The sequence below is a fragment of the Lissotriton helveticus genome, chromosome 8, assembly GCF_964261635.1.
Source record: "Lissotriton helveticus chromosome 8, aLisHel1.1, whole genome shotgun sequence".
Lineage (NCBI taxonomy): Eukaryota > Metazoa > Chordata > Amphibia > Caudata > Salamandridae > Lissotriton > Lissotriton helveticus.
Genome location: NC_136069.1, coordinates 1069877146 through 1069900603, shown reverse-complemented (window position 1 = coordinate 1069900603; position 23458 = coordinate 1069877146). Strand labels below are relative to the sequence as shown.

At 48.0% G+C, this 23458-nt stretch overlaps 1 protein-coding gene across 1 annotated transcript in view; it reads right to left on the bottom strand.

Annotated features, from left to right (window-relative positions):
- Window positions 1-23458, bottom strand: part of LOC144771874 (cilium assembly protein DZIP1-like) — a 1571028-nt gene that overhangs the window by 939026 nt on the left and 608544 nt on the right. Inside the window, exons 9-10 of the mRNA XM_078656123.1 lie at window positions 23163-23190; window positions 7148-7192 (exon numbers count right to left, since the gene is read on the bottom strand). Of these exons, the coding sequence (XP_078512249.1) occupies window positions 7148-7192; window positions 23163-23190 (73 nt within the window). The remainder of the gene's footprint in view (window positions 1-7147; window positions 7193-23162; window positions 23191-23458) is intronic.

Below are 23458 nucleotides of genomic sequence, written 5' to 3'. Positions count from 1 at the left end.
AGCTCGGACCCTGCGTTCGAGGTTGGGGACTGCTTTTCCTCTGATTTGTCAGTCTCGGATAATTACGCCTCACTATGCCAAAATATCACATCTACGTTAGACTCCTGTGCCCCTTTGAAAACCCATAGGGCTAAAAGCAGAAACTCTGCCCCTTGGTTTAATACCACACTAAGCGCTCTCAAACTAATATGTAAACAGGCTGAGAAGAGATGGAGGCGAGGTTATTAGGAGTCTGATAGGCTGCTATGGAAAAAGAAAATCGGGGAGTATGACAATGAGATTAAAAGGGCAAAAGCTGATCATTTTTCCTCTGTAGTTTGTAATGCTTCCAATAGCTCCAGATGCATTTTCTGACCAGTCTTATCAATCCTGGCTGCTCCAAGAATGTAATTACACCCTCGCCTGAACTTTGTGAGAACCTGGCCGGGTTCTTTCGGGAAAAGATCCAGCTGATTATTGACAACCTTGTGGGTGGTCAGCAAGCAGCAGGGAACCCTGGCCTGGCGGCAGAATGCATTATAATGCACGAGGTGGGTGACTCAGAGGATGTTGTCACCGACCTTTGTGATCAAGCTCCTGAACAACTCCGTGGGTTTACATCCCTCAATGTAGAGGAGTTCTGCTGCTTGGCACAGGGCATTTCCTCTGGATCTCCCCTTGATCCAGTACCACATAAGATCTGGAAAGAGCACATGGAAGAGCTGTTTCCTGCTCTACGGCTGATTTGTAACCAGTCACTTATCAGTGATGTTGTTCCTCCACAATGGAAGCAAGCTTTAGTTTCTCCCTTGTTGAAGAAGTCCTCCCTTGAGCCTGAATGTTAAAAAAAGACAGACCTATCTCCTTGTTGCCGTTCCATGCTAAAATCGCAGAACGGGCTGTTAGTATGACTCTCTCTTCCTATCTTGAACATCACAATCTGTTGGAAGAGGTTCACTTTGGTTTTCAGCCGGCTCATGGGACCGAGACGACCTTGTTGACTCTCATGGACGAGCTTCAGAGGCGGGCAGACAGGGGACAGGCAGCTGCATTGATTCTGCTTGACCTGTCTGCCGCCTTTGATACGGTCAACCATAAGATTCTGCTGAGAAGGTTATGCGAGTGTGGGGTGAGGGGTTCCGCCTTGCGGTGGTTCCGTTCCTTTTTACAGGACAGACAGCAGGCGGTTTCCCTCCCCCTTCCAATCCGCCTTCTCCAACGTGTTGTATGGGGTGCCTCACAAATCAGCTATCAGCCCTATTCTTTTCAATGTGTACTTAAAACCTCTGATTGCTGTTATCAAGGCCTATAATATTGACATCATAAACTATGCGGACGACACTCAGTTGATTCTTTCATTTCAGGGTGAGGAGTCGACTACAGTAGAAGCGTTTCACAACTGTTTGCAGGACACGGCCCGCTAGCTGCAGGATAACTCGTTACAATTTAACGTAGGAAAGACTGAGGTGATCTTTTGCTCGGCAAACTGGATTTTCCTAGCAACTTTTGGCCTTCGGGCACTGTGTCCACAGTTGAGCCAATTGCTAGTGTCCGCAACCTGGGCATTATATTCGAAGATAAGCTTACTCTGGAAAGTCAGGTTACAGAAACTACCGCCTCTTGTTTTGCGATCATCAGATCCCTCCGAAAAATGTTCCCGCTACTACCTTCTCAGGTGCGTGCACAAGTAGCCAGATGCACAACTCCTAGTAGGTTTGACTATTGCAACGCTCTCCTGTTGGATTCCCCTAACTTCCTGTTGGACAGATTGCAAAGAATCCAGTCGGCAGCTGCCAAACTAGTATTAGGCTTGCCTAGAGGCTCCTCTACTTCTGCAGCCTTAGCTGAACTTCATTGGCTCCCCCTGAGACAGAGAGTGCTATTTAAGTCTCTCTGCCTTGTTTTTAAAGCCCTTCACGGGATAGGACCTGTGCGTATGCGCAAAAAATTCGACTGGTACATCCCGACAAGAACACTATGCTCCTCGTCGGCAAGATTAGTGAAGGTTCCTAGGTTTCGTGAGGTCAGATCGGGGGGGCAGATCATTTGGGGTGGCAGCTGCTAAATTGTGGAACAGTCTCCCCTGGGAAATCAGGAAACTCAGAGAGCTCCTTCCCTTTAGAAAAAGTATAAAAACTTGGCTGTTTCCCAGGACGTAGTGGCCGGTCCCAGTTTTTACTCGTTCCCCCCAATGAGTCACTTTTTTCAGCACCAGGATGCCTGCCAGGTGATAGCGCGCTTTATAAATTTCCATAAATAAATGACTGGGATGATGTTTCATGCATCTATGACCTATCTTATAACGTTGGAACCATGTTTCACTAGTGATAGAGCGCTTACAGCACTCTAAATTGTATGGGTGCATTATACTCATAGTTTAAACGCACTCACAATTTTTTTTATTGTTTGCAGTGTTTTATGCTTATTAAGATGCATTTAGTCACGCTATATAAGTATTGAATTGTAGTGTAGGGGTGCGACTCGCGGCTCGAGGTTTGCCGTTCCTGGGTCTGCGGGAGGACCGGAGGACAATCTGCCCACTGCCAAGACTATCTGCATCATTTTCTTTCCTTGTGGGGAATCGGCGGGTGCGACGGCCAGGGACTGCGAGTACCAGCATTCCCTCCCATTACCTGCAGCTGGTACTCTTCCCCGGCCGGCCCCGCCTCCTGCTTGCTGCCAGTGATAACATCTCGCCGCCCCCGCTTCGCAGGTGCGACTCGCGGCTCGAGGTTTGCCGTTCCTGGGTCTGCGGGAGGACCGGAGGACAATCTGCCCACTGCCAAGACTATCTGCATCATTTTCTTTCCTTGTGGGGAATCGGCGGGTGCGGCGGCCAGGGACTGCGAGTACCAGCATTCCCTCCCATTACCTGCAGCTGGTACTCTTCCCCGGCCGGCCCCGCCTCCTGCTTGCTGCCAGTGATAACCTCTCGCCGCCCCGCTTCGCGGGTGCGACTCGCGGCTCGAGGTTTGCCGTTCCTGGGTCTGCGGGAGGACCGGAGGACAATCTGCCCACTGCCAAGTCTATCTGCATCATTTTCTTTCCTTGTGGGGAATCGGCGGGTGCGGCGGCCAGGGACTGCGAGTACCAGCATTCCCTCCCATTACCTGCAGCTGGTACTCTTCCCCGGCCGGCCCCGCCTCCTGCTTGCTGCCAGTGATAACCTCTCGCCGCCCCCGCTTTGCGGGAGCGACTCGCGGCTCGAGGTTTGCCGTTCCTGGGTCTGCGGGAGGACCGGAGGACAATCTGCCCACTGCCAAGACTATCTGCATCATTTTCTTTCCTTGTGGGGAATCGGCGGGTGCGGCGGCCAGGGACTGCGAGTACCAGCATTCCCTCCCATTACCTGCAGCTGGTACTCTTCCCCGGCCGGCCCCGCCTCCTGCTTGCTGCCAGTGATAACCTCTCGCCGCCCCGCTTCGCGGGTGCGACTCGCGGCTCGAGGTTTGCCGTTCCTGGGTCTGCGGGAGGACCGGAGGACAATCTGCCCACTGCCAAGTCTATCTGCATCATTTTCTTTCCTTGTGGGGAATCGGCGGGTGCGGCGGCCAGGGACTGCGAGTACCAGCATTCCCTCCCATTACCTGCAGCTGGTACTCTTCCCCGGCCGGCCCCGCCTCCTGCTTGCTGCCAGTGATAACCTCTCGCCGCCCCCGCTTTGCGGGAGCGACTCGCGGCTCGAGGTTTGCCGTTCCTGGGTCTGCGGGAGGACCGGAGGACAATCTGCCCACTGCCAAGACTATCTGCATCATTTTCTTTCCTTGTGGGGAATCGGCGGGTGCGGCGGCCAGGGACTGCGAGTACCAGCATTCCCTCCCATTACCTGCAGCTGGTACTCTTCCCCGGCCGGCCCCGCCTTTTTGTCCTATTTAACCAGATCTTGATCCCGTCCCGCTGGACGCGCGCGGGCCAGAGCACGGGGCTAAGCCCGGGCAAAGGGCGGGCCCTCTGTGGCCCTCAGAGGCCCGAGGAGGACGGGACGGGCTCCGCCACTTGGTTTTTCCGGAGGAGGTAAAGCCCATTTTACATACTGTTCCGGTCAATAGTATTACCCCAACAAACTCTATTACCTTGTCCACATCCAAGCTATATCATGAACCAGAAAGGGGTTGCCACAAAACTTGCGCCTCGGCCGACTACCTGTCTGAGGTCGCAAGATAAGTACATAAATAACATAATGCTACCCTTACCTATAGAGGCGGATAAAAATAACTGCCACCAGCCTGTAGCCAGTCTATCTTGTAATCACTCTCCTCCTCAACCAAACAATACAATGTGTAGACTCTCACTGTTGGAGGTTTTAAACAGTTTGTGTAAGACCAGCTATGCCCCTGCAGGATCACCAGCCCCTCCAAATAATATTAATTTATTAACTACAAATGAGAGAATGCTAGAACCTTTCCCTATATTTTCCAAAACAAATATGCAATGTCGAGTATTCGCCCGGGCCACACCTAACAAAAGTAAAGAGGACGGGGATAAATACAACGAGATCCAATCGAAAGTACAATTAATACAATTTGAATCCCCAACCTCGAGTCCACCCCCCCATCATTCTTCCCCAAACTGGAGAGGTGGTAGATAAATTAGACGACCTTGCTCCCTCCTCCCAGAGTGCCCTATTGTCAATGATCGAACAACTGATCAAATCCACCATAGACCCCCTAATCGATAAAATAAACATCCTGGGGGATAGATTGACAGGGATTGAGGAAAAAATAAACTCTAATCTGTTAACCTCTACCCATGCTTCTACACCCCCCCATCCTTTGACAACTGTTACCTTAAATAAGCCCATACCTGCCATTCAAAATAATGTTACCCAAAATAAAGTTGCCCAAGTTTGAGTATCAGTTCCCACTAATCTTCCCCTAAACATTTCTAAAGCCTTTCTTAATTCCACTACACCGAAAAACTCTGTCCCCAGGGTAGAGCGAAACAGGGTTCTCAGAATGCATCTACCTCCAGAGGCAGCCCCATTTGTATGCATCCTCTCGGGAGTTCCGCAACTAAAAAAGGGTAAAATAGAGAGACAGGATGACCTGTTAAATAAGGTCCAGTTTTGGTTATCAAAAAATAGACCCCTGCCCCGTGACTGTGACGGTGGGATTGTGAGCGTGAGGAGAGTAGGTTGGCTGGGCCCCCTTCCGAAAAACATTATTGGTGACCTGATACTAATAAGATTCAGAAGCAGAAATATTGCCCCACTTCTTCGAACTTGGTAACCTAAAGAAGGGGATGGTCCCATATCCATCTGGGACCTACATGACTTCTATCCAAGCACATTGTATACCCGCGCCGCTAGGCCAACGACTGGGGATTGTACCAGCCTGGGTAGAGGATCTTGTTTACCGCTTGTTTGTAGTATTTCCGCCCCAAATAGATCTGAAATACCGTTTAGCATTTCTTAATCACTGTTACCCCTTGCACATTCCCTTTTGATGAAAAGGAAGAACTGATATCATGAACATTGTAAAGTATGCTATTGGTAGGAAGTTATATTCACAGGATGAGCAAATGTTTGTTTATTCTTTTATCTTGGAGATATCTGTGTTTCATATGTATGTACCTTATTTTTAATTATGAATGTATTTTAAAATTGTATGCTTTTATGATTTTATACAAAAATCGAATAAAGCTTTTTGAAATGAAATGAAATGAATTGTAGTGTGCACCTTCAAGCAGGATTTTACATGTTTTAGAGACACTTATAGTTCCTGTATGCATAATGGGCAGGATGACATTATACCCATATAATGTAACTGTGTGTTGTTTAAGTTGCCTGCACTGTAGGCCCAACATTGCAGGTTGTTGTTAGTTTTGTTCTCCTTGGTTGCTCAAGAATTAATTAAATGAATCCATTTGTATGCGAAGACAGTATGTTCTCATTCTACTGCAGGTGCAGGAATTCAACCCCGTTATTCTTAGATTTAAGGAGATACCCGGAATGTCTTTGAAGAAGACGAGAAGGCGAAAAGGGCGGACACCTTTCGTGTCTGGCTGGTCTGGGAATCAAGGCCATTGGAGAAGGAGCTGATCAACACAGCTCCTGTGGAAAAGTACAGAAATGTTGGGCCCGATTCACAGAACTAACTTAAGACAAAATCCTAAACTTACTACTTTTGGTATTCACAGAAGGCATTTAGTAGTAGTAAAGTTAGGATTTTGTCTTAAGTCTGTCTTAAGTCTTTCATAAGTCTGTCTTAAGTTTGTCTTAAGTTTGTCTTAAGTCAAACTTAAGACAAAATCCTAACGTTACTACTACTAAATGCCTTCTGTGAATACCAAAAGTAGTAAGTTTAGGAATTTGTCTTCAGTTAGTTCTGTGAATCGGCCAAGTTGCAATTAAACAGACTAACATGTGACGTATTGTAGGCAATAGATGGTCTTTTTGTATGATGCGCAGGGACAGAAAATCAGACTTCTTGCATTTTACAGAGGCGAAGGAGCATCTTAGAGCGAGCTCCATAGCCTTCAGCTATTAGATCCATTTGACGTGAGTACTTCTTAGGAAGTCAACACGTGCTGACACCTTTGGGGTATGAGGGGCAGAACCCTCAGTGAGAACAGTGTAGGGAAAGATAACTTTTGTTTTCCTTCCTCATGAAAAAGGATTTGGACTCAGCTTCAATTCTGTTTTGCATCTTGATTTGGGAGTTTATCACATTATGCCTTTAATGCCAAATGAATTATATTTGTAAACTCAGCTCTGTATTGATTTTCACGTACCTATATTCTCTGATAATAAAATGTGTTTATATTCAATTATTTTTGGCCATATAATAAAATTCATAAACGGAAATTCGGAGTCTGTGGTCTTTTAAGCATGACTACATTGTAAGTATGTTCTTGAATTGGTTACTCCCCTAAACCACTTTCAGCAGGCAAATAAAAGACCATCTGTGCTGAATTTAGTAGGGAAGGCTAGGACTAAATGGAGCGTAATCACTAGGAATCACACAGGGTGCTGTTCCCTTGCCCTGGGTTGGGAGACGGGGGTTAATTGCATCTGACAATAATACATATATAAGAAATAAAGCATATATAAGAAACTGAAGCAGGCAATTGCTATGTGACCAAGTTCACATTCATGATGAGAGACAGTGGCAATTTTACACATGTAAGGAGTGACACTTTAAATGTATAAGAATAGAATAAGACTCACTTGTGGCTCCTTGAGTGCTACTTTCTTGGACAGCAGGAGCAGGTTCTGAAATACAGAAATAATGTTGTTAAGACACAGAGGGTTAAGGAGGACACCTTCGATCAAAAGCATAAATGGTTCCTGAATGTATTACCATATGTGAGCAGCAGCAACCGTTTTGAAATTGAGGCCTACATTGCCCTGTATTATAATAAACACAGTTTCTCAAAGAATATCTCGATTTCAGTGTATGTTAATCACATTGTGTTGCATTTATACATTTTATAAAAAACCCACATCAACACTATGTCACAGTCCCTGAAACCTTAGGACATGCCTTCATTCCTGCCGAAGACAGTCTCTTTGAGAAGATTTTGCTAGTCCCACCTTCGAAAATCACTATAGCACATCAACTAGGCAATACCACCTTGTGCAGCTTGGGACGTCTCCGCTTTCCTAACATTATTGTGCTCCAAAAAGAGAAAATCACAGAAAAAACTATAATATTGGACTTCTTGGACAACATTTAACTGTCCTTCTTATTTAGGTCTTTGTGAAAAATGTGTTACATTTGTGTAATTTCACCCAATTCTCAAATGGATAAGATTTATTAAATGTTTTAGTCTCTTTTTCAGAAGCCAAGAGACGCCCTGAAGCGCCTTCCCCACCACAGTTGGGTCTATGTAGTACCAAACCTGTTGAACATGGCCCTTCTTAGAGGATTTTTCTAAAACTTTTGGTTTTTCCTCCTAGTTTTTGCTGATTATCCCTTGCATGGCCTTAGGACTCTTGGCACTTTCCCACTGTACTGTAGTGGGAAATTGCACATGCCCCTCCTACACATGCCAGGAGGGGCGCTTACATATTTGGTTTAGGTGCAGCACCTATGAGTGCCCTGTAAAAACAGTACAGCATATACCCGGGGTGGGTACAGCACTGCCTAATAGTGGGACAAGGCACTGAGTGTGCCACCCACCTGATTAGCCTATCAAACATGTAACACGCCTGCTATTGCAGGCCTGTGGGGACACACTGGCGCTTGTGCTTAGGTTTGTATTGGGGTTTCTTATAAAGTGCACGTATTACCCCAACTGGAGTCTCTCAGCACTATACCAACTCCAAAATTGTAAAAGCCCCAACAAGAAGAGTACGAAAAAACTGAAAACTAAAACAACCAGGTCTTTAGAGATATTTTAAATTGTTTCAAATCCGCGCAAATGCAAAAACAACAATTGATGGATGGAATGTTGCATGATGGCAGAACATTCACCCCCAGTCACAGATCTGGGTTTAATCCATCGTTATTTTCCTGGCTGAAGACGGCTGATAGCCAGAAACCGTCCTAGGATGCTTGATTCCGGTCCAGGGAAGACATGGCTTGGCAGTTCGGTCTGGACAGTTCCCATGAGGCACAGGGTCAAGACTGATTTGCATATGGCCATGTCTGAACTGGGGTGGCTTGGTGAGCAACATAACGATGGATTTAACCCAGATCTGTGACTGGGGGAGAATGTTTTGCCATTGTGCAACATTCCGTCCATCATCTTGTGTGTTTTGCTGTTCACCCTATATGGGAAGGGTATGCCCAGACGTGGGTCCCGTGCTCACTACGCCACTGGAGTCAAGCTATCCTGGCTGAAGACGTCTGATAGCCAGAAACCGGACCTAGGATGCTTGATTCCGGTCCAGGGAAGACATGGCTTGGCAGTTCGGTCTCGACTGTGCCCATGATACACAGGGTCAAGACTGATTTGCATATGGCCATGTCTGAACTGGGGTGGCTTGGTGTGCAAAATGAAGATTGATTAAACCCAGATCTGTGACTCGGGGAGAATGTTTTACCATTGTGCAACATTCAGTCCATCATCTTGCGTGTTTTGCTCTTCATTCATGGCAACCATTAAAGCATTCCCATAGTCCAGGCAACTAATTATGAGGGCCTGGGCTAGGGCTTTCCTAGTATGAAACAGTAGCCACGGAAGGCCTTCCTGAGTAGAAGAATGACTCCAAAACAGGCTCCCACAATTGCATTCACATGTTTCCTCATAGAGAGGTTTTCATCAACCAGAAATCCCAAATTTCTTACTGGTCTAATAGCACCAGCATCGCTCCCAGCCCTTCATCTAACAAAAGTCTCATCTAGGACTTTCTCTAGTGCCGTTTCCATGCTAAAAGCAGCTCGAAAGCCATAGTGGGAGGTATCAAGCAGGGAATACATTTCCAGAAAACCTGCTAGACAGTAATTCACCATTGTTTCCATTACCTTCCCAATAAACAAAATAATGATATAGGTCTGAAGTTTGCTAAAACTTTAGGATCAGCTGAGTGTTTTTTAAAAATAGGTTGGAGCCTTGCTGGTTTTCACTTGCGCTGGACTGTTTCCAAGCTAAAAGAGAGGTTAAATAGCTCAGTGAGGGACAGGAGGAGAGCTGGCTCCACCATATAGGGAGGTGCTAAGTCCTCTGGTGATCCCGACTTAATTCTATTTAATAGCATATTGATTTACCTGGGGACACCATGTGAAACTCCTCCAAGAGAGCTGGGCGAGATGTTTCTGTGGGGATAAAAACTACCCTAGTGGCCTGCATAGTCTCTTTTATAAAAGAGGTGTAAATTCTGACCATTTTATCATCAGAATAATTGGCAAGCTCGTGAGTAAGGTCCTGAGAGACTTTGACAGGTTCAGCTCAGACTATAGGATTAGTAAATTTCTTCAGTATCATGTACAGTTCTTTAGCAGAATTACCCACTTTGTTAAATCTCTTCACTATGTGGACTTTCCTTGCTGTTCTTACATTGTTGTGGTAAATTCTTAAACCCCTTTTATAGATTAGTTTGTCTTCAAGACATTTTAAGGTCCGCTATTTGCGATCCAATTTTCTGAACACAAATGTTTCCTTTTTTAAACAGTCCATACAACATGGGGCCAACCTGGGCTTTGATTTAGAAAGATTTGATTTAATGGGGGCAATATTATCAAATGTTTGAATAATGACGCTCTCAAGCACAGTTAAGACAATATTCATGTCTGTCTGATCAGATAGAGAATTAGGATAAAAAAGAGTTCTAAAGGTGGAAAGAGCCACTTTCCCCGAGGCGTGAATGACCTCTGTGTGTTTCTCCTGACATTGTGGGCCTTCCCATACCACGTTAAAAGAGAGGGGTTAGAGGTTAGGCATTTCTATCTTGTTAGTCAACTTTAAGCAGGCCTTCCACCACCACTGGAGCCACTGGTAGGTGAAAGGCAGAGCAGGTACACATGAGTGTTCCAAGCCCAGATAGTGAAGAACCGCCATGTGGGTTTTCCCTACCGAGGAGGTCAGCTCTCCCCATGTGACAACACCAGGGTGTTGGTGATTCACTTTTAGTGCTCTTAGGGCCCGGGGCACTTTCCCACAGTAAATTCAGTGTGGAAATATGAGCACCCTTCCTACAGATGTTAGGAAGCAGTTCTGAAAGGGTGTTTCTAAACATAGGTCAGGTCTGCCATTACACGCGTAAGCACTTTCACCCATGATGTTTTAAATATGTGTCCAGCCTGCCACTGCAGTCTGGTGTGTGCCCCCCAGTAGTGTTTTCAAACATGTATCAAGCCTGTCATTGCAGGTCTGTGTGTGAGCAATTGCACTTATGCTCAGGCTGCCCTTTCTAAACCATTGCCAATTCAGAGGGAACAATGCATTACCTTTAGAGCGTCCCTAGGGTAAATCCTGAGGGGTGAAGCATGTGGTAGGTGAAAGGCTGGGTGAGTACACAGGTGTGTACTCTACCCAGGTAGTGAAGAATACCCATGTGTGTTCTAACTACTTATGAGGTTTGGTCTTCCCATACATTAAGATGGGAGAATGGGAGAAATTACTTCAGGCTTTAATAATACATTGCAGTGGAGCAGCTTCATCATGTTTCCTATAATTGAATTCATAATGATAAACCCTTTCCTCTGGTAAAGGTGGTTTTATTATTAGTAGCTTAGAAATGCCTCTGCTAGAAAGTGGGTATTTCTCTGCTCTAAAAGTTTGTGTGCCTTTCAGCTTGAATCCAGTCCACACTGGAGGCTGGGGAAGCACGTCTGTGAATTTCCCAGTGATAGCTATAAACCTTGGGCATGCAACTTGAATAATAGCCCTTTTCCATTTGATGGCCTAAGCGGATAGATTGGAGGGAGAGGTTTTGACACTTGGCCTCTGGGAGCCAGTTCATGGCCCCACTAAAGATTAAGATCTGCATTCAACTGTCTTATGGCAAACAGGACTGGAATTTAGGGGAGACATCTATGGTTTAATGGGAAACCCTCTGAACCACTCCGACTTCAAAGGCACACTACAGTATAACGAATGGTGCCATATTTCAGCAGGATAAAGCTACACTGGTGGGGCCATGGGACCAGAGAACCTGGAGCAAGAGGAATCTGTTGTGTACAAGGAGGATTACTGACATTGAAAGGGACCACATGTCCTTCCTGAATAGTGGCTGTCCGGGCTGAACAACCAACTGGTAGAGAAGAACTGTGCCTGGAGACCAGATTGCTTTGTGCTGAGCCCCAAAAGTACTGACCGCATCTAAGAAGAGGGGCACCTGCATCATGGGGACCTCAGCATGCATAAGCGTCTTGTTGGTGCTGAGCAGATTCACTGGTTGCGAGATCCAGCGTGGCCCACTTCCTCAATCATGCTACATCTCTCTCATGTGACACACCAACTGCATGCTAATTACGTGTGGTGCCCTATTCACAGGTTGCGACCCTCAAAGATGAGGGCATGTCTATAGTAGTGCCTTATCTACCTCGTGCGGCATTGCTAGACTTGTGCCTGTGTGCGAGACTGGAATTTCCTTATGTGACCTGTAACAACATGGAACAGGCTTTGTGCCTCATTCTCAGGGAGGTACAGAAGTTAGTAAGTCTTCATTTTGTGTGACTGGTACCATCTGGTGCAACTCGTTCCAACGTGCACTGGATGTGGTGCCTCACTTCCACAGAGGTAATGAATTGACAATTCTTCTTTTGTGTGTGATCGGAACTGTCTGGTGGTACTCTGAGCAATGCACACCACACGTTGGGCCTCATTTCCAGGGAGCTACTGAGTTTGTGATTCTTCATCATGTGTGACCCCGAACTGTCTGGGGCAACTCGTATCACCACACACCAGATATTGTTCGAGGTTTGCCTGGGTGAAATTCTGAACAACATGTGTCTGACAGGGTGTCTCCTTCTTCCGAGAAGCCCCCCTGTTCCATGCTCCATTTCCCATTCAGTGATTGTTCCTTTTGAGTTTCCAATGCCCCAGACAAACTGCCCTCTCTCTCCCCAGCCCCTGACAACACTGTGTACCAGGTTTTTTTGCCCGGATCGGGTCAGGTGGTGAGAGTGGTTGACTGGGCTGAAGGAACATTTCCAAGAAGCTATCAGAAGGAGGGTCAAGAGACTGTGTGCCCACCTCCTGTGATTTCAAAATACACAAGATGAAGGACGGAATGTTGCACAATGGCAAAGCATTCCCCCCTAGTCACAGATCTGGGTTTAATCCATCGTTATTTTGTTCACCAAGCCACCCCAGTTCAGACTTGGCCACATGTAAATCAGTCTCGACCCTGTGCCTCATGGGAACAGTCCAGCCCGAACTGCCAAGCCAAGTCATCCCTGGACCGAAATCAAGCATCCTAGGACCGGTTTCTGGCTATCATCCACCCTTCAGCCAGGATAGCTTGACTCCAGTGGTCTAGTGAGCATGGGACCCATGTCTGGGCATACCCTTCCTGTTAGAACTGGGACCACCGGCCCACTTAGGGTAGCATGGCACAGAGTGGGAAGGCTAAATCCTGAAGGCAATTGTGACGTACTTGTGCAGCACACACTACAACACCTCAGCGCAAACCCACCAAAAATGAGAGCACACCGACTTAGTTAAAAAGAAAATAGAGATGCTTTATCCTTTTGCATTAAATAGGGTTGAAGTTTCAATAGTTAATAAATTAGGACTTCGGGCATTTCATTATTGGATTATCTGCATCAATTAGACAGTACATTGCATTGCATTACCTCGCAGTAGTTAAAAAAAATAGGTATATAAACACATTAAATAGGCAATTAGCAGGTAAGTACATTAAGCATAGATCAACAGGTGCAGGCAACAGTTTAAACCAAGCATGTAAGTGCCACCGTAGATCATTAGTAGTTCCCTAGTCGGGGTGCGCTGTCTTGACCCAGCTCCTGCACAAGACAGTGTTCACATATACTTAATTCCAGGGGACAGGTACTTACTCTCTTTATAGTATCTGGCCACGGGACCCTGGGGGTGAGAGGACCGACTTAGGGGCTCAGTTCCTTGTAACCCCGTTCATAGTAGTTCCCCCTTCTCTCTTGGGAACTCAGCTTCACCAACACCACCGTCAGTCAGGCCTTCCCCGATACCTTTGCATCCATCCGGCCCTGCTGATGACCTTCTTGGGTCGGGAAACTGAAGCACAAATGTTCCCCTTCCTCCCGCTCAGGCCTCACAACACGTCACCTGGGGCGGGGGTAGGGGCCTGCAGTGAAGCCGTGACGCCACTGTAAACGGAGGTCCCACCGCCTGTAGGCCTCCTCTCGCACTTCCTCCTGAGCTCAGGAACCCTTGGAGGGCAGTTGGACTGGCCTCCTGAAGGGCCGCGGTGGTTTCCCCTCTCCTGTGGAAGCTCTGACACGGAGACAGGGAGGTGACGCGCTAGGCGGGATTCTTGGTTGCTAGACGACCCCTTCCAGCTTCTCCCTCAGACCTCATGTTGTTCCTCTCCAGCACGGCCCAGCCCCACTCAGCACTCCGGCCAGCGGCGGTGAAGCAACCAAAAGACTCGGCGCTTCAGCGTTCAGGAGGGGGGGCTAATCAGAAAGGCGCTAGCAATAAGGTGCGCTGTCAGGACACCAAGCTGGCGGCAGTAACGCAGGGCAATAACAGCGCACTAGCGCCAAGTGGCAGCCAGGTGGCAAGGGCAAAGGTTGGGTCCCAACCTCACTTCAGAAGTTGCTGAGAGGGACCTCTACACAGCGTTCACCCTCCCCCTCCTGGACAGTCCAATGCCCCCTCAGCACACAGCGCCAACCCTCCTAGGTTCCCGGGGCCGGTTCAAGATCTCTCTCACCAGCTGAACAAAAGGAGCAGTCCGTTTTATACGTGGAAACACTGGGACGTTGTTCTCTCTGTTCTTCTTTAAGACAGGGCCAGATCAACAGGTAGGAGGGTAGCACCCTCAGACCAAACCGCAGCCCTTGGGAGCAGTCAGTTCAGCCTGTGACACAATCCCCCTGAGGCTGCAGTCCGCACTCCAGCCAACCCAGCAGTGTGACAAAATGGCCATCCAGTACCCTCCCTTATATAACCTGGGCCCAGGTCACTAGAGTGGTCTGGAAGGTTCTGGGACCCCCTATGGGCTAGAGCTCTGAGGAAATTTCTGACAGGCGACCATTTTATGAAGCTCACCTATACCACCATTTTAGAAAGGCGCACCTGTGCCTCAGCCCTGATTGGCAGTGGCGAGGCGCCCGGAGACCTAAGGTCACACAAAAAAAATTGGTGGGAAAAAATGTGAGGCAGAAAGAGAGAAAAAAAATAGGGGGAGACCACCCAAAGTCTGACAGGTCTAACACTTCCCACATAGGGTGAACAGCAAAATACACAAGATGATGGACGGAATGTTGCACAATGGCAAAACATTCACCCCCAGTCACAGATCTGGGTTTAATCCATCGTTATTTTGCTCACCAAGCCACCCCAGTAAAGACATGGCCATATGCAAATCAATCTTGACCCTGTGCCTCATGCGAACAGTCCAGCCTGAACTGCCAAGCAATGTCTTCCCTGGACCGGAATCCAGCATCCTAGGACCGCTTTCTGGCTATCAGCCGTTTTCATTCAGGATAGCTTGACTCCAGTGGCCTAATGAGCACAGGACCCACGTCTGGGCATACCCTTCCCACATAGGGTGAACAGCAAAACACACAAGATAATGGACGGAATGTTGCACAATGGCAAAACATTCACCTCCAGTCACAGATCTGGGTTTAATCCATTGTTATTTTGCTCACCAAGCCACCCCAGTTCAGACATGGCTATATGCAAATCAGTCTTGACCCTGTGCCTCATGGGAGCAGTCCAGCCCGAACTGCCAAGCCATGTCTTCCCTGGACCGGAATCAAGCGTCCTAGGACCAGTTTCTGGCTATCAGCCGTCCATCTGTGATTGGGCTGGTGCCGGAAGGTTCCTTGTAGATACCTTTTGAGTGACTATCTATTGCCCTCAACCTGCTTCTGCTTCGCATCCTGTGGGTGAAGTTCCTGAGTGTTGGCCAGACCACCATTTGACGACTGACTCCTAATTTGTCCTGCTACCTACCCCCAGCTTCTTCCATGGGACCCTAATTGTGACTTCTGCCACGTGAGGCCCACTAATCGGGAGGGGAGGGGTTATCTCCAATCTCTCGGAGTAGGGTAGTCAGGGTGAGTTGGAGGGTGGAGGGAGGCTTGGGCCACAGGGTCTGCAGTGTTCTATCAATTGACCTGCTAGATATCAGGGGCACTGTATTATGGTGCTGTGTGCATATGTGTGTGAGTGCATTCGGTACGGACCTGCCTGATATCTGCTGCACAGCGCATTGGTGCTGAGTGAGTGTGTGTGTGTGTGAGAGTCAGCATGCGGACCGCCTCTGAGTAACGACACTGGCAGGCAGTGTTGTTGTACTCATGGATTTCTTGCCAGAATAACACTAAGTTTGACATTAGCTTTACCCGTGTGGCTTGGCCCAGGGTGCTGCTTAAAAGTGTTAACATTCTTTGTATGTACATATTTCTGATATTGTTGTTAGCTGGGGTGCAACCTATAACTGTATGATATTGAATAATAAGAATTGAAATGGTGAGATCAGGTTTGGCAACATGTTGCACCACATAAGGGTGATGGGGTAGAATAGGATCTTTCTCATGTCAACACAGTAGGGACTAGTACTGCTACGAATATTTCCTAGTGTGATTTATGTCCAGAAATACAAAGTGAAGGGCACCGCATTATGGTGCTGTATGCGAATGTGTGTGAGTGCAATCTGTACGGACTGCCTGATATCTGTTGCACAGTGCGTTGGTGCCGAGTGAGTGTGTGTGTGTGTGTGTAAGAGTCTGCAGACCGCCTCTGAGTAATGACACTGGCCAGCGGTGTTCCTGTACACATGGATTTCTTGCCAGAAGAGCACTAAGGGGCTGATTACGATGTGTTAGGAAAGGGTTCTGACCATTGGTTTGAGCTGTTCCTAACACATCATAATCAGCCGTTCTGATTCCTTTCCAACTGATCCATTATGATGGTGTCGTTTGAAAGGAATCCGACCGGTCATTCCGACTGGGTTCCGACAGTCGGATTGACTTTGGTAATCCCAGGTGTGGCTCTTTCTGTCCGAGGGATTACAATGTTGGATTCTGACATCCTTTCTGTGCCGGATTTTCCGACACAGAACCCCTGTGGTGCCTGCCACAGGGTGCAGGGATGAACTGCACCTCTTCGTTTTACAATGAGAACATACATTCCAGTCGGAATGCATGTTCACATAGTAAAGAATAGGAGTGCGACCGAACAGGGTTCGTTGCATCCAAATTAGTCGGTTGGCACCACCAACAGGAGGTCCGTCGGTCCCAATACCGAAACGATGTTGGGCAGACTTAAATCCGACCGACATTGTAATTAGGTGTAAAGTTTGATAAATGGCTTTACCTGTGCAGCCTTGGCCCAGGTGCTGCTTCAAAGTGTTATAATTCCTTGTATGTACATATTTCTAATGTCGCTGTACCTGAGGTGCACCCTATAAATGTGTGGTATTGAATTCCAAGAATTGCCAGGGTGGGCCTAAGTTTGACAATGTGTTGCACTGCATAAGGGTGCTGGGGGGGTGAAGTACAATAGGATCTTTCCCAAGTGTGCATAGTTCTGATGTTATGTCAACAGAGTTGGGCTTAGTCCTGCAAGTAATATCTTCTAGTGTGATTTATGTCCAGAAATACATTATGTTTATGTTGTGTTGAATATTGTATGTTGAATACAAATGTTATTTACATACTTCGCACATGAAGTCTCTTTTGTGATGCTCACTGTAAATATTGTGAGTAATTGCTGTTCCAAACATATACACATTGCCTCTGTGATAAGCCTGACTGCTCAGTGCCAAGCTGCCCAAGGGTGAGCGGAGGTTATACAACAAGTGTGATTACCCACCCCTGATGGGAGTGGTAGCTTCTGTCTGGCTAGGGCATCGCCTCAGCTAACCAGAAAGTGCCAACTCCAACAAACCATTGCCCATTCAAATATTTAACCTATCTGCCCAGCCTGTGAGAAACAACTGCATACAATCTAGGGGTCCTCTCTGACTCACAGCTTTCATTTGATTTGCATATATATATATATATATATATAACACAATAAAATCTGCTCATTTCCATCTATATGCACTATCGGGACCCTGCCACATGTTGACAGTTGAACATTGTGTGACACTATAGCCTGGATGTGTAATCGGCAGACTGCAACACTGCACCATCGCATGGTCACACATTTGAGTCAGAAAATACTATAAAGACATTAATACATATGCTCGCACTCCAGTGCCAGTTATACAAATATTATAACAAATATCTAATAATTCCTTCCCTACCGCTATTCATGCTTGCTGTCGTGAAAGCCTATACAGCCTGATTCATGAAAACCGGAATCTGCGATTTCCCAATTGCGATTAATTGCGAATCGCATTTTAGAAATCGCAGATCGGCATTCATGATTGTTTGCGATTAAAAAAAGCGATTCGCACGCGGCCGCAAAAAGCGTTAGCGAGTGTCGAAAATCGCTGATTAATCGCTATTTTCGGCAACATCCGTGTAGGATTAGCGATATCGCTAATTGCAAAATCGCTAATACACGTGATCGGGAAAACGGGAAGTCGCTTTTCGAGCACAGTGATGACATCACAACCAGGAAGCCACCAGTTCCCACCCCCATTCACCACAGTGAGGCAGACCTCGAGGCAGCAACTGAGTGAGCTCCTGCAAGGACACCTGCCAACTTGGAATACCACACCCAATCTCATTGCAGCAATGGCAGACGAGGCTGTGCCATGGCCCAGCAACATCGGGCGCAAGAGAAAACTGAAGTTCTCCGAACAGGAGTTGGAGCACCTCATCGAAGGGGTGGTAGAGAACCACTCCAAACTGTTTGGAAAAGAGTCAAGGAGGGTGCCTGAGCAGGAGAAGCGGAGAATATGGGTCGGGATAGCGGCCACAGTGAACTCCGTGGGCGTGGCAGACAGGTCACTGGATAAACTAAAGAAGAGGTGATACGACCTCCGAGGTCGTGCCAAGGAGAGGGTTGCCGAGAGGCTGGGAGAGTCCCTAGCCACTGAAGGGGGAGGACCTACAGTCCCTCCAAACACCGCCATGGAGGACCGCGTCGAGGACACGTTGGAGTCCGAGGCGTGCATTGGGGTCATCAGATTGGACTCATCCCGCCCCACCCAAGAGAGCCAAGGTAAGTGGCATGCGACTGCGACCCTGTCCCCTATGAATGGCCATTACCCTATAGCCTCCCATAATGTTCCAAAGTCATGCCATCGGTGCACATTAGGTAATGCCCTAAAGCATTGTGGGACATGTAGTGTGGCCACAATGTACAAGTACCCCAATGCAGCCAGACAGGTTCCAAAGTACGCAATGCCACAGCCAGTCAGGGAATGTCATCCAGCATGCATGTAGCAACTGCACGTGTGACAGATACATGCAACTAATGGACGTCCACTTCCCCTCACAGGTGGCGCAGACAGCAGCGACAGTGACAGGCTGTTCATCGATGAGCAACCACAGGATGCGGAGGAGGTGCCGGCACAAACACATCCAGCACCAACAGGCGCTGCACCTACCCCTGCAGCCAGGCCCACAGTATCAGCGCCAGCACCAACAGGCACTGCACCTACCCCTGCAGCCAGGCCCACAGCATCAGCGCCAGCACCAACAGGCGCTGCACCAACCCCTGCAGCCAGGCCCACAGCATCAGCGCCAGCACCAACAGGCGCTGCACCAACCCCAGCAGCCAGGCCCGCAGCAGCTGGAGCCTCCACATCTGCTCCAGCGACAGCGGTGACACAGCGCCCACCCACTGTGGGCAGCCAGCAGAGCAGGCATGGCAGGGCTCGCCTGCAGAACAATGCACGCAGCGGCAGAAGGGGGATGGAAGTGCGATTGCCTAGCATGAGCATAGAGCGTAGAATGCTACGCATTCACCAGATGCAGGCATGCCGGCAAGGGGCCATACAGATGCAGCTGCATAATATTGGCCGCAATGTGGCAGGTGTGGGGGAGAGGATGGACCGCATGACGGCAGCCATGGCAGGTGTGGGGGAGAGGATGGACCGCATGACGGCAGCCATGGAGGCCAACACTGCTGCGCTAATATCACAGTGCAACACCGGGCGCCGACACCACCGGCAGCTACTGACGCGGCTGGCGTCATACACCAGGTCTAACTATGTGATCGGCAATGCGACATCCCAGCTATCGCGTCGGTCCCTGGCGCAGCAGCAGCAGCTAATCCAATGCTGCGAGGATGTGGCCAGAGTATTAGAACACCTCACCACTGCCGTTATTGCACTCCACCCCCCTGTACCTGGCACTGTCAGGGGGGACGATGCCAGCGAGGGCACCTCAAGTGTGAGCAGCCAGTCTGCCTCACAGGTAGCGGTGTTACGACGTAGCACCAGGCCCACTGCAGGGTCACGTGCGGTGGCAGAGGAGGAGCCGGAGAGGCGCTTGGGTGATTCGCGCCGGAGGCGCACCTGACTAACATGTACTTTTACAGGCACAGGCTGACACTATAAGCCTGCCCTGTGTTTTGGACGCAGCAGTATGGGGCAATACTGATTGCATAGGAAGGATGGCAACTTGCACTATTATTGTGAATCAAACAATAATATTTAATCTTGCATCATACATTGGCGTCATGTCATTATTTCCATTTGCATGCAATTGTGATTTGTTGGGTGAGGGGAGTGGGTGGACTAGAAACTGTTCATTGTGATGTGGTTGCGGCGTCTGTGGCCTTCAGCTGGGTTCTCCCCGCGTGCATGACGCCGATGTGCAGGTGGCCGGTCGTCCCCTTCCGACTCACTGCCAGAGATGTCTACAGGTATCCTGCGCTTGGTAGAAATGTTGTGTAGTATTGCGCAGACAGCCACAATGCGGCAGCACACATCAGGGCTGTAGTACATGGCCCCACCTGTCTTGTGCAGTATGCGGAATCTGCTCTTCAGCAGCCCAAAAGTCCTTTCAATGCAATTCCTTGTCCATATGTGCGCAACATTGTAACGCCGTTGCTGTGGTGTAGCAGGGTTGAGGTATGGGGTGAGGAGGTATTCACGGAGGGCGTAGCCACTGTCACCTGAATGAGAGGAGCAGAGGGTGAGTGCCTGTGCAGCGCAGCTACTTCATCGCAATGTGACATTGTGGACAAAGTGTACTTACCAAGTAGGTGTCCTTCCCCAAAGTCTCCCCTGGCCAGTCGTGTGTGGAGGCCGCTGTGCCGGAATATGAATGAGTCATGGGTACTCCCTGGGTACTGTGCCACTATGTCCGTGATGTATGTCTTAGCATTGCAGACCATCTGGATGTTGAGGGAGTGGTAGGACTTGCGATTGCGGTACATGTACTCCGTTGCAGCTGGTGGGCAGATGGCGATGTGGGTACAGTCAATGCATCCTATCACATGTGGGAAATGGGCAACATTGTAGAATTATAGCTTGGTCAAATCCAACTCCTGTTGGCTGGTGGGAAATTTGATGTGTTGGTGTAGCTGGGTCAGCATTGCGTCAAGGAAACTCCTTAGGCAGCGGGACATGGTGGGCTGGGATAACCCCCAGCAACCGCTACTATCCCCTGGAAGCTCCCAGAGGCCAGGAGGTGCAGGCTACACAATACCTGGACATGTGTAGGCACGGCATTGGTCCGCCTTGTTGGGTGCTGCATCAGGGTGTCAAGGTCCTGTATTAGCTGGATAATCATTTCCCCATTCAGGCGGTACTTTGCATACATTTGCTCTCTGGTTTGGCCCAGCAGGGTGACCCGCTGGCGGAATATCCTGTCCTGGATTCTGCGTCTCCTCCGTGCTGCTCGCTGTAGCCTTCGCCGCCTAACCACCATGTACATTCCTGGCATTGTGAGACTCCAAATGCTGCTGCTGATTCTCCTTATGTGTGTTTGGTCAGGCCTGCACCTGTTACTGATTGGCCAATGGTTTTTCAAAAACAAATTTCAATGGCTTTTATGGTTACCACCTGCTTTGGGTTGTCCTTAATTTGCGCCTCGCAAACAGCGATTTAGTTTTTTTTCGCTATTTGCGATTTTTCATGATTACCGATTGCGATTGTATAGCGAATTCGCTATTATTTTCGCAGTATCCGTGGTTTGTCGCATTTTCTGATTCGCTATTGCTCTCCTGCCGGGATTCTGCAAATCTATTTGCGGATTCGCTATTATGTGTTTGCGACTTCGCTATTGTCGTGATGAATGCTGATTGGGGAAATTGCGCCCGCAATAGCATTTTCGCAGCTATTGCGAGCGCAATTTAGCTTGATGAATAAGGCGGATAGTCTTCAAGCTAATAACCACAAGAGCACTACTCAGACCATAGGGATGAAAAACACAATGATTGTGACAGGTTCTGCAGCATGGAGCGCTGAGCACAAGGTAATCACAGAGGGAACCAACATCAACAAACATAAATGTCTTGCTCCCTGCCCACCTTCGTGTGCTCTCCCTGTGTGACCACTGGAAAAAGAGAAGCAGGGGTGTTAAGAGGATTAAATGTGCAGTACAGCTGCCTCCTATCCGATCACTTAGTGACCAGAAGAAAGAGCAGGGGCTGCTGTGGTGTTCAATATTTAATGACCAGATAATGCAATTCCACTAATTTAGTAATCAGAAATACACACAGATGACCCCTCTTCTCTCCCTCGGCCTACGCCAGCATTACTATGTGACAAGCAAACGAGCTCACATTAGGAGCTTCCTTCAGAAATTGTTGGTTGCCGTGGCAGATCAATCCAGCCAGGCAGAGAGGTTTGGTGCTGCATGGCTTTAATTAGTTCAATGGGAAAAAAGCCCAGCTAAACTCATCACACTCAAGTGATGTGCCTTGCATATGTCACAGGCTGCGAGTAGACTTTATGCAAGCTGATTGCCAGCCGACAGAGGGTCAGTGACATAGAATTCCATCACAAAGCAACCCTCATACATAGGCTGTAGTGCGAGGCCCTGTGTGGAATAGGTTAGGGCCAATGTTTTATGTTCTTCTAAGCTATATGGCTAGCATGTGGCAGGTTGGGAGGTCACGTGTGCGGGGAGGGGCGCGCATATTTAAAAAAAAAAAAAACTCACCTTCCCGCTGGGTCCTGCGCCACATATCTGCTCCTGCTCTTCCCCGGAAGCACAGCCAAGCCTTGCTGACCAATCACAATGCTGCATTGTGATGGGTAGGCACCCAGGCTCCCCTGACCAGTCACAACGCTGCAATGCAGCATTGTGATTGGGTTTGAACTTGTTCCAAATGGAGGCTGTAATGCAGCCTGAATGGAGAAAAGGGAAAGTGCGCAATGAATGTTTGGTCGGTCTTCTTGGGCCACCCAAACCAGTCATGTGCACTTGAGTGGGAAAACCACTCCACCCCTACCCTGCTCCATGCCCAACAAAGGAAACATAACATGATAATAACGGAAAGTTATTATCATCTTATGTTTCCTCTTCTCGCACTGCTTGAAAGCAGTGGGGCGACACTCATCCGCCATAGCGGAGGAGCCACTACTGCTGCAACAACATGAAAAAGAATGTACCTCAGGGAGACCTGCCCTGCCAGCCTACTCTTGTACTGTCATACTGCATTTGACCATAGTATTGCCAATGTGCTAACTACATCAAAACGTAAATGACTTACAGCAAATACAGTTGCAATCAGTCTTTGTGCATTTTTAAAATAATTTTTCTACTTACCAGGAGTCTTAGATGCGTTGGCGATAAGCTGTAGAACAAAACATACAGAAAATAGAAAGAGTTGTCATATTAAATGTAAAATATTCAGACTGTGAAAGATGCATATATTATTAAAATAACAGAATTAAAATTTACAATTTTGGAAACATTGATTGTGTAAAAATATGTGCCTAATATAGTATAACATGTTTAATTAAGTCTTATTGTTTTAGCAACAGCTCATGTATTTTGAACAGCAACCCTCTAAATAGTATACATAATTTAGTAATATGAAGAAGATAACTTACTATTGCATC